Source organism: Malania oleifera, chromosome 6, assembly GCF_029873635.1.
Source record: "Malania oleifera isolate guangnan ecotype guangnan chromosome 6, ASM2987363v1, whole genome shotgun sequence".
Taxonomy (NCBI): Eukaryota; Viridiplantae; Streptophyta; class Magnoliopsida; order Santalales; family Ximeniaceae; genus Malania; species Malania oleifera.
This window is the reverse complement of record NC_080422.1, coordinates 9,097,044-9,108,759: the sequence shown is the minus strand read 5'-3', so window position 1 is coordinate 9,108,759 and position 11,716 is coordinate 9,097,044. Positions and strand designations below refer to the sequence as shown.

General features: G+C 35.7%; 1 protein-coding gene across 1 annotated transcript; it reads right to left on the bottom strand.

Annotated features, from left to right (window-relative positions):
- Positions 1-1,169: 1,169 nt before the first annotated feature.
- On the bottom strand, positions 1,170-2,069 carry LOC131158460 (dirigent protein-like). Its single transcript, XM_058113328.1, has 2 exons — positions 1,655-2,069; positions 1,170-1,258 (listed from the first exon to the last, which is right to left on the bottom strand). The coding sequence occupies exons 1-2, from the start codon at positions 2,067-2,069 to the stop codon at positions 1,170-1,172; spliced, it is 504 nt and encodes a 167-aa protein (XP_057969311.1).
- Between the last annotated feature and the right edge of the window lie 9,647 nt (positions 2,070-11,716).

Genomic DNA, 11,716 nt, shown 5'->3' with positions numbered 1-11,716 from the left:
TTGTCAAAACATTATCTAGGACTAATTTTGAGGACTAGATTGAGTCATTTAGGGTTTATATTGCTATTATACTTCAACATTTAGAAGGTTTTGTCCATAATTATAAAAGTAACTTACGTGATCAAATAATTTTTAATAATTAATGAAGTGACATTTATTATTAGGATATATTAAACTAGTTACATAAAAATTAGGATTTTGCGCTAAGATTTCAATAATTAGAGTACGAGACTATATTAGAGGTATCTAATTTTAACCTAGAGATTGAGGGGAGAGAGGAGCAGATTAAGGATCCTAGGAACTTGTGAGGGTTGCAGGTGTCCTTGATAATTTTGATTCACATGAGTGAACACCAACTTGACTCAAAAGTTTAAGTCTATTGGGTTTTGAACCCAACCGTATAAATAAACACCCATCATCTATTCAATTTTTTTAATATAGGACAAACTCATAAGTAAAATTCTCAACATCTCCCCCTCACTTATGAGTTCTATTTACTCCCCCTTGAATTAGAATTATCTCCCTCATGGGAGTAAGCTCAATTCTCCAACAGTTGCTCAAGTGGGCCTTACCACCATGTCTTACGTGCCTTGGATTACATTCCAACTCCCACGTCTTGATCTTATTTGGATCCATATTCTAAGCCTAGGTAATCTTTATTAGCTTCTGTCACATACTTGGTCATCCAACTGTTAGCACATGTATCCTGAAAATTAGCTTCACATCTCAACTTTTATTATGTCCCTCACCTAGAGTTACAAACCATTGGTTCTGATACTATTTGTTAGTGTCAGAGGGGTCCATGAGTAGTTTTGATACACATGAGTGAACACCAACTTGACCCAAAAGCTGAAGTCTATTGGATCTTAGACCCAACCATATATATAAGCACCTATCATCCACTCAATAAACACCGGAGTCATATCTAATATATTTTATATTAGATTGGATACATAAGCTATTAGATTGCACAATTGACACTTCACTCGTGATTTATTTTTGAAAGGTGAAAAACGACATTTAGTCATATCCAAAGCACCAACCAAACCCACACCCTCTCCCCCATGCTACTCCGAACCCTAACACTAATTAAACTCATCATGCATACTCCAAATTAAGATAATTCTAATTCTAATCATGGATTCGGAATCATCTTCTCAACTAATTAATCACCAACACTCATAAAGCTTGATGTCAATCAGCAACCGAAAGGACAACCCCCACTCAACCGAATCTATCCTGAGAGTAGCAATTGTTGGGAATTAAGAACAAATTCTCGAAACCTGTGAGAAACAAAATAGAGAAAGAATACACGCTAAAGAAAAATCAATTTCACGCACAAGACAGTATTTACGTGGTTCGGCAATTTTGCCTATGTCCACGGAGTTGCAGGAATTTCACTATTACCAGGAAGAAAACACAAAGAGTACGGCGATACAATGCTCTCCCTCTCGCTCTCTCGCAAGTGCGACCGCTTAACCCTAATCACTCAAAAATAATGATTTTATATGTTGCAGACAGGGTTCCGAACGAGTTACAAAACAACCCAAGCCTTAACTCCATGGACTAAGCCTTAGGATATAAATCTCTCATTAAAAAAAGGTCGGGTCATCATCCCCATTTAACGTAACTAAACTCCACAAAAGCCCAACAACAATTCCCTTGGTCATGACGAAGTCGCCGGTGCCCCCCACCACCGACAAATTCCTGCTTTTCATCAGGATGGGGTCGGTCCCCATGAGCTGCAGGCAGAACCCCTGCGCCCTTCCCACCTGCTCCGCCGTCGTATCGTTGTTCTTCGTCAATGGGTTGTCGAACACCACAATGTTCCCGAAATGGAACTGCGCTGCCAGCTTCGTGAGGTTGCCACCCTCCGGCGCCGCCACGATCACCGAAGTCGCATTCCCAGCATTGGAGCCGTTGTACAAAATGAAAGTCAAGGTATTGCATGGCTTCCGCTGCTGCTTTTGGCCCAAGGACTTGCCTTGGGAGGAGACTGAACACCGAGAAAGGAAGATGAAGAACAGATGAAGGGTTGTGATAATGTTGGAATTTTCTGTAGCTCCCATTTTCAATTATCACAAGAAGAAGGAGGAGGAGCAGGAGGAGGTGGTGGTGGAGGAGGAGAAGTGTGCATGTATTAGCACTGTTTTCGCTTCTTATATAAGGAGGTGAGCCATATGGATTCGGCATGCATGGTTCATTGCTATTAAGAGCGGCCAATTAAAGAATTATATTAAATTCCCAAGGGAGATAAATAGAGAGAGAGAGAGAGAGAGAGAGAGAGAGAGAGAGATTTATATGCTACAAAGGGGACAAATTGAATTTTTTTTATTGACAAATATTATGCATCGTGGATACTACAAGTTTTTTCTTTTAATTATTCAAGACCAATTAACTCTTAATTTTTTTTTTTTACATAAAATGTGTCATGAATCTTTTCATTATCAACAAAACTTTACAAATGGTACCTTGTAACACTAACACTACTATTACTACTACCACCACCACATTATTATTATTATTATTATTATTATTATTATTAACAGCTATAAATAATTTGTGTATTATAGTAGGAGTGAGACTGTAAGGTTGAAAGATCTAAATTATGTTAAAATATAAAATTGACTAATAAATTTAAACATCAAATCACTGAAAAATAATATTTCAGGGTTTTTTTTTTCACCACCTTGCTTATATTATGAGGCTATTTTCTTCAGAATATTGTTTTGGTTTAATTAAACTATTATCATTTTATGGACAAATATAATGAATTGGAAAAGATTGCGGTGCAACACTCAAATTTATCTTTTCTATGCCTGGTATTTATTAGGGAGAGTCTTATCTTGGATTTAGCTTTAAAACACTTTCACGTGTTGTGCCTCCCTCCTCTTTTGTTATTTTTCTTTTTTAAAAAATATTATTCTTACTCATGGACTCATAATATATCAAACTTTATGTTCTTTCAATAAAATTACAAGCTTTTTATTTTTATTTTTTTTCCTAAAAAGGGTTATATTGTATCATCCATCAACATTAGTATATTCTACTTTTCAATAGTTTTAATTCACTACTTCAAAACTATTTATTTTTTTGAATCCTTTGAAAAAATAAAAATAAAATTCTCAATTTAAATAATTGATACATGAATTAAAATTTATTTTTTAAATATATTTTCGTTAGTCCTACAATATATTAAGTGTATGCAAATTTAATCTGTCTCTCAAATTTTTCTAAAACTTTATGAGATTTTATCACTCAAGACTTCAAGTAGATGTAGTGAATGGTAGTATACCTAATACTTAAATATGTTATTTTAATTCTCAGAAATATTTATTTATTTTTTGATCCCTTTGAAATAAGAAGAAGAAGAAGAAGAAGAAGAAGAAGAAAATAATCACATTTCTAATTGCAGTTACCTATACATTAATTAGAGTTTGAGACTTTTATGTCGAAAACGTTAAACATGAAATTTTTTATTTTTATTTTTTAAAAAGAGGGCAGCACCTCCTATTATTTATTAATATGCCCTCACTTTTGGCGGAGGATAAATGTTGACCTAGTAGGTCACACTCAGTTTTGATTATGACAAATACTCTTGATACTAATGATTGTACTAAGACTTACATGCAGGTTCACTGTACACATGTATTCGGACTAAAAGATATACCATGATGGCATGCGGTATTCGTTCCGATGAATGAAAAAATATGTGTTGTCTTTGTAATTATTATTTAATTTCTTCATTCTGGGATATAATTATTATAGACTATACACCTTGCGGCTTGTAATAATTTGCAACATGCATGGTAGGTAAGTCTGCTCATGACAGACCCTAGTTGGACCTTAGGTACCTACATTTAGTACACAAGTCCCCCAACATCACTTATTATATGAGGGGAATCAATTCAGGATAAAAATGAACTTAATGAAAAATATTGAGAGGGTTCAGGCGACCGAACCTATGCCGTGTAAAATGGCTCGAGCGACCGAACAAGCGAATATGTTGACTTAGTGATTCAGGCACTTGAACCACTTTTGAATGTATCTTCCTCGAGTACCCGAACTTATGTCAGGTTCCTTTTCAACAGCTCGAGCACCCGAACGATCACATTCAAAATGGGCTCGGGTGACCGAATTGGTCAGTTCGGTTAATCGAACTTTGAACTGGGTACTCGAACTAACGAACAAATGCTACTGAATTTTGTTCAGCCGACCAACTCACTCTTCGGGCACCCGAACCACTACAAATTTGATTTTTGACTGAGTCTATTCAGGCACCCAAACCTCTGGCCGGGCACCCGAACCTCGCGGGTTAAAATATTTGTTACTGATTTTTTAATGAGGTAAACTAGGTTAATTTTCTCAATCGTTTTTGAAACAAATTTAATTATACCCATTGCGTCCCCAATGGTAAAAAAATCCTCCTTGCCTATAAATACTCATTCATTTGTCATAATTAGCAAGGATTAACACTTTGATTAAGGTAAAAATTCTCTCAATTTCCAAAACCCTAGTTTAGCCTATACTACTCCAAAACACTCATACACTCCATATTTCTTGATCTTTTAAGTGTTGTGAGTATTTCCAACTCCAATGTGCTTAATCTTACTAGTTAGAACTCTCACTTATATTATTGCTTGATTGATTTTCTTTGAGAGTTTAGCGTTAAAGTTCTTCCACCGATTTCATTTGATAAATCTTGTTAGGAAAGATTTTGAGGGTTGTGGTTCTTGCTTTGTCATTACAAGATACCCAAACCTATATTTTTGTGTGCAAAAATCATTTTCAAAAGCTAGTTTTTCAAACAACTCCATTGTACTTTGCATATTGAAATATCTTATTGAGATTGTTTGAATCAACTTGCTTAGCATATTTGAAACACTGATCTAATTTTGTATCATTTACATGTTGTGTTTCAAATCTTAATTTGATATACACTTTAGGTCTGAACTGATAATCTATAATCGATTGAGTGTTTAGCACACATAAGAGCATTAAGTATATTTACATATCATTCATGCTTGCAATATTGATTGAGCTGTATTGGTGCACATATCTACTTGTGTAGAAGCGTATTTCTGTGTACAAATTTTATACACATTGGTTGTATTCCAGGCATAGGCTTGAAGAGGGAGACTAGCACTGTTGAATAGTTCCGGAATGACTTAGACCCGGTGAGGAAAGCTAGGCGCGCCATTCTGTTAAGGCATGTTGATTGAGGTTAGCCCCTTGAATTGACGTGGTTGTAACCGGTGCCGCTCCACCCGTTAAGTGAGCTTTAGTGGAATCCTTGTGCTGGTGTAGCCAAGGTGGGGGCGTAGGCAATTTGGCCGAACCTCGATAAAATATTGCGTGTATTATTTTCTTTTCGAACTTAACTTTTATTGCACGTGTATGTCTATTTGTTGATTGCATGGATTGACCCTAGGCTATACTACATTGTTGATAAAACCAGTAAACCTAGGCAACAAATTTTAAATACCCAATTCACCCCCCTCTTGGGGTTGCACAAAAACTAATAATTGGTATCAGAGCCTTGCAACTTAGACGTAAACGTCATTTATTAAAAGATCATGATGGCTCGTGTTAGTGCATCCCCTTCATGTGAGGGTAGATTGGTCACACACCCACTAGTATTTTATGGTGACAACTATGTTGTATGAAAATTCAGAATGACTGTGTATGTGAAAGCCTTAAATTAGAAATTTTGGAAAGTCATTGATCAGGGTGATTGTATACCTATGAAATCTACTGGGTATACTGATGTTCCTAAATCTGAGTGTGAACTGAATGATGATGATAAAAACTTAGTGCAGGTAAATTTTGATGCCATGAATACCTTACTGCATAAAAACACAATTAATATATGATAATCATACTTGAAAATACTGAAATTTAAATTCACAAGCCAATTAATGAAATCAAAACAATTCAACCACTCAACCAAGAATATTAGTACTTTTATCAATTTCCCTGTGATTGTTTACCACCTTCTTTGAGTAACCTCTTCGTATGTAGTTCTCTTGATCAAGATTTCCGCAGATTAACCAATGTACTCCTTTTTGGGTTTCTGCAAACGGTTAATTAAAACGTACTTTCTAAATATCAAGAGTCTTTGTTTATGTCTAACTTTTGAAACCTTCAACCTGCACTTTAAATCACACAACAACAGCAAGTACGAAATATAAAGTAAAGCAGAGAGAAAGACACGAGATTTGTTACGATGTTTAGCTTCAACACAGCCTACTTCCTCGCCCTTGGAAAAACACCGAAGGGTTCCATTATAGCAGTTCCGTTACCGGGTGGAACAACGCCCGTTTACAACCACTCCTTGGACAAGGCTAGAGCCTGCCTTCTCCAAACAATATACCCTTGTTTGGTCAACGATCCAACAACCTAGAATCGTCCAAAATCTACAAAAGAGATATCAAAAAGTTGGTGTACAAGAGAGGCTCACACAAAGAGCTGATTAGTACAAATTGAAACTATGTACTTCAAAAGATAAATATCAAGAAAGAAATACACTTTTGAAACTTTAGAAGAATTTCACCAAATTCCTTTTCTCTAGATGAGAAATCAGTAATCTTTCTTCAGAAATTGATGAGCAAGAGTATCAAAACAACAATACTTTCATCTTGCAAGAGATTAATCAAAGTGAGATTTTGAAAGCAAGAGAGCTTGAGAGATTTTCAATGTTTGGTGTATTTTTTATTTACAAGAACCATGTATTTATAGGCTTTCAAGCAAGTTTCCTTGTTGCAAGAGTTTCCTTAAAGAGTTTCCCAAGTTGTTAGAAAATTTGGGGTTCAAACGGCTATAATTTAAAAAATAAGATTTTTAAAAATTTGCCTGTTGAACAGTGTTCAGATATTTAAGGATTCGAGGTTAGATGTCTGAAGTTCCTGAAACCCTTTAAAAATTGAACTAGATACAGGGTCAGACATCTAAAGAGAGGGTTTAGACGTCTAAGGTACCAGGTTCAGATGTCTGAAGTTGCGAGTTCAGACGTCTGAACTGCTACTACCTATTTTTGTTTTGATCTATAAAATCTTCAGACGTCTGCACTTAATCTTCAAACGTCTAAAGTAATTCTTCAGATGTCTGAACATGAAGTTCAGTCATCTCAAGTTGTCACTTCAGTCATCTGAACTAAAAAATTCAGTCATCTGATCTGCCAAGAACCTGTTTCAGAAAATATTTTTCTTTAAAAATTGATTTGCTCCCTTATGATTTTTACAAGACTTGATTCAATATACTTAAATAGGTCCTTAAGTCCTCAAAATCTCTTGGAAGAGCTTCAAAACATATTTCAAATGATATTTTAGCTTTTGAAATACTTACAATATATTTCCTAAAACTTTGTATGCCAAGCTTGATATCTTCCTTAATTTGACTTTTGAAATTCTTTGCTTTAGCTGTAAATGTCTTAGTTCCTCCTTATATCATTGATTAGTTGACCCACACTTGATTCATACTTGATCTTTACTTGAACCATACTTAAGCTTTACTTGAACCATACTTGAGCTTTACTTGAACCATATTTCCTGAAACATAAAAACTCATCCTTTCCAAGTTAAATAGTTCTTTGTTTGTTATCACCAAAATCAATTGAAAAACCTTGTTAGGCTAACACATCCTGGTAGTATGAAAATGTACCAGGATTTGAGGGAATCTTTCTGGTGGTCCAATATGAAAAGAGAGATCGCCTAATTTATAGAGCTGTGCCTGACATGTCAGCAGATTAAAGTGGAACATCAGAGGCCGGCAGGACCACTTCAGCCACTTGACGTCGCTAAGTGGAAGTGGGAACACGTCTCGATGGATTTTGTGACGGGTTTACCTGTAGTGGTGCATGGGCAGAATGCCATATAGGTTATAGTGGATCGGTTGACGAAGACTGCACATTTCATTCCGATCAAAGTCAGCTACTCTCTGAATAGGCTAGCAGAACTTTATGTGAATGAGGTGATACGACTCCATGGTGTCCCTATATCTATTGTTTCAGATCAGGATCCACGTTTTACATCTCGTTTCTAGAAGAGTTTACAGGATGCTGAAATTAGGAATAGCTTCCTAAGAGGGGGGGGTGAATTGGCTTTTAAAAATTTCTTTTGACTTCTTTTAAGAATCCTTAACTTCTTTAAACACTTAACCAATTCTTTAACTTTTTTGTTTAATTTCACCAATCACACAAGAACTTAGTTCTTTTATCCAATCAATAACACAATTAAACAACCAATCAATTAAACACAATCTTCAAACCAAACAATCAATTTATTTTCCAAGTACAAGTTAAACATCAAACAACCAAACCAAGATATAAGGTATTCAACACTTTGGTAATATAAGATCTTGAGATTGTTTGTTTGTTTATATAAGCCCCGTGATTATGAATTTGAAAACCTTGTGAAGAATGTAATTTAATATTCAACAATCCTTTCACAAACACAATATAGCTTTTGTAGTCAACCCTAGATATAAATTTTAATCAAGCCCTGTATATATGGATTTGCTTAATATGATGTTCAATACAACATTCAATCACTCTTTCCAAATATTCAAAACTCAAATAAACTTTCAGTTAATTTATCTTTGAGTGTTTAACCAAAAAAACATACTCCCGTATGGTTTCCGCAAGATATGGCTTCACCAACGTACTCCCTTTCGGTTTCCGCAACCCAAATTAAAATTAATCTTTAAGTTTACTTGATTTCCAAATATGCATAGTATATTTGATTTTCAATTTAAATCATCTACGCAATTTAAATATGTACTGAAAATAAAAATAAGGAAAGAGAGAGTAAGACGGAGATTTTTACGAGGTTCGGCTTATACCCAGCCTACGTCCTCGCCTTTGGAAAACCACCAAAGGATTCACTAAACCTATTCCATTAACGGGTGGAACAAAACCGATTACAACATTCCTTGGTTAAGGTTAGAGTCTGCCTTCTCCAAACGATATTCCCTCGTTCGGTCACTCCTTACATAGGCTAGAATCCACTTCTCTAAGCAATATCCCCTTGCTTAGCCAGCGATCCAAACACCTTGGACCGCCAATGAACTACAAGAAACATAAGATAAAATTTGCGTACAAGTATACTCTCTCAAAGAGCAAGTTAGTACAATTTCAGCACTATATACTTAAATGTAAAATATCAATAGGAAATAGAATGAAGCTCAAGTGTAGAATTCACCAATATCCTTCTTAGAAGAGGATTAGCAGTAGGAATTCAAAGGAAGAAGGATCAGCACTTCAGAGTTCTCAGCAAAAGAATTTTTCAATGAGTGAGCAAGAGAACTTAGGAAGAACAAGAGTACTTTCAGCTCCTCAAAACAGATTTTTCAATTCTTCGATTAATTTTGTTTTACAAAACCATGTATTTATAGGCTTTCAAACTTGCAAAAGTTTCCTTAAAGAGTTTCCCTATTTATTAGAATATTTAAGGTTCAAATGGCTATAATTTAAAACATTAGAATTTTAAAAATCTGCCCGTTGAACAGTGTTTAAAAACAGTGACTCCGGTTCAGTGTTTTGGCCATAACTTTTTCTATATAACTTCAAATTACGTGTTATTGGTGTCAAAAGAAATTTAAGAAAAAATCCTACAACTTCCATGTTTACTACTATTTAAAATAATGAGTGTTTGATAGAGAAAAATTCACCTCAATGTGACTGTATAAAAATTGACAGCATTTGGGAAAAATTATTTTTGGTGCTCTTTATTCCAAAAATGATTCTAACCTTTTTAAAATAATTTTTGACCTTATAAAAATATTATTCAGGTATTTTAAAAAGTATCTAGGTCTAAGAAGTTAACCTAAGAGCTTCAAAATATTTCAAACGATATTTTAAACATTAAAACACTTACATGAGACTTCTAAAATATTAATATTCTAAGTTCTTGAGTCTTCATGCTTTGTCCTTGGATTGAATCCATCTTTTTTTCAAACTTCCATATTATTTAAGCTTTCTTACTTTGCCTTTATTTGGATCTTTTGACTTTAATATGCCTTGGCTTTCAACAACTTTTTCATGTCCTCATGTTCTTCAAAAAGTAATTCATGTCTTGGCTCATTTAAGCTTCATTTGATCCTTGTGAGCACTTTGACCTTGCTTCCATCATATTTGATCCTTGTGGGCACTTTGACCTTACTTTCACATATATGAACCCTGAAATATCATTACTCACACAAATACATTAAATTTCACTTTTTTGTTAGCATCAAAACAAGATAACAAGATTTTAAACCTTGTAAGGCAAACAGATGCCTTGGGATCGCAATTGACGTTCAGTACGTTTTTTCACCCGCAGATGGATGGACAGTCGGAGAGGACTATTCAGACGTTAGAGGATATGTTGCGAGCTTGTGTACTGGATTTTGGTGATAGTTGGATATGATATCTACCGCTTGTTGAATTTGCATATAACAATAGTTACCAGGCGAGCATAGAGATGGAACCTTATGAGGCTTTGTATAGTCGTCGATGTCGATCTCCGTTGCATTGGGATCAGGTAGGTAAGCGACAAATATTAGGTCCAGAATTAATTCAGTAGATCTCTACAAAGGTCGAATTGATTAGGGAAAGCATTAAAGCAGCTCAGAGTCGGCAGAAGAGTTATGCTGATACTCGTTGACAAGAGTTGGAATTCGAGGTAGGAGATATGGTATTCCTAAGAATTGCTCCAATGAAAGGGGTGATGAGGTTCGGGAAGAAGGGGAAACTAAGTCCTCAGTATATCAAGCCTTTTGAGATCATTGAAATGATAGGTTCGGTTGCTTATCGAGTGGCTTTACCTCCAGTATTATTTAGAGTCCATGATGTATTTCACGTGTCTATACTGAGGAAGTACGTACCAGATCCATCCCATGTACTGAGTTATGAACCTCTAGAGATCAGTGATACCTTATCGTATGAGGAAGTACCAGTGCAGATATTGGATCGGAAAGTGCAATAGTTACAGACTAAGGAAATACCTCTCGTAAAGGTATTATGGCGTAACCATACAGTGGAAAAGCTTCATGGGAATTGGAATCTGAAATATGCCAGAAGTACCCGCAGTTATTTGATAGTACATAGTTACGTAGTAGTATAGATAGTATGGGTTGAATATTATGATCTTTAGAAGAGTCTTGTTATATATGTAAGCTTCCGATGTATCCTTTGTGTAACCACGGTATTCTTCCGCCATATGTGAGGGTATGTAATGAAATTTGGGCCAAAGTCACTCTGTAGGTGACAGTTGACTCCTTTTGTAAAGAGATGTTGCAAGAAAAGATTATGTGAGCAATGGTTAGTAAATTTCGAGGACGAAATACTTATAAAGAGGGGAGATTGTAGAAACCCAAACCTGTATAAGCTAGGTTCGTCGACAAAGGGTCACGTTCGTCGATGAAGTCCTTCAGATCCTTGTCGACGAAATTCAGAGCCTCGTCGACTAGCAAATACCAAGCAGATCAGAGAAATATCCAGAACTTGAAATCAGCGACGAAGGGATGGCCTCGTCGATGAGCTGTGTGGTGGATTTGTCGACGAAGACGCCGCCTCGTCGACGAGTTGGACTTGGTCAGAGACCCTATAAATATCCATTTTAATTGCTTAGAAGCTAAGTTTGCTTCCAAACTCTCTCTCACTCTCTCTCTCTCTCTCTCTCTCTCTCTCTCTAAGATTCTTCGCCGTTCGTCGTCCGTTTCCAAAAACGGAGGGTACTGC

Excerpts from the sequence above, each read along its gene's own strand:
- LOC131158460 (XM_058113328.1), bottom strand. The coding sequence starts at position 2,069 with ATGGGAGCTACAGAAAATTCCAACATTATCACAACCCTTCATCTGTTC. Across the intron at positions 1,259-1,654 it reads CGTCATGACCAAGGGAATTG|CAACAATTGCTACTCTCAGG; the intron begins TTGTTGGGCTTT and ends GTTCTTAATTCC.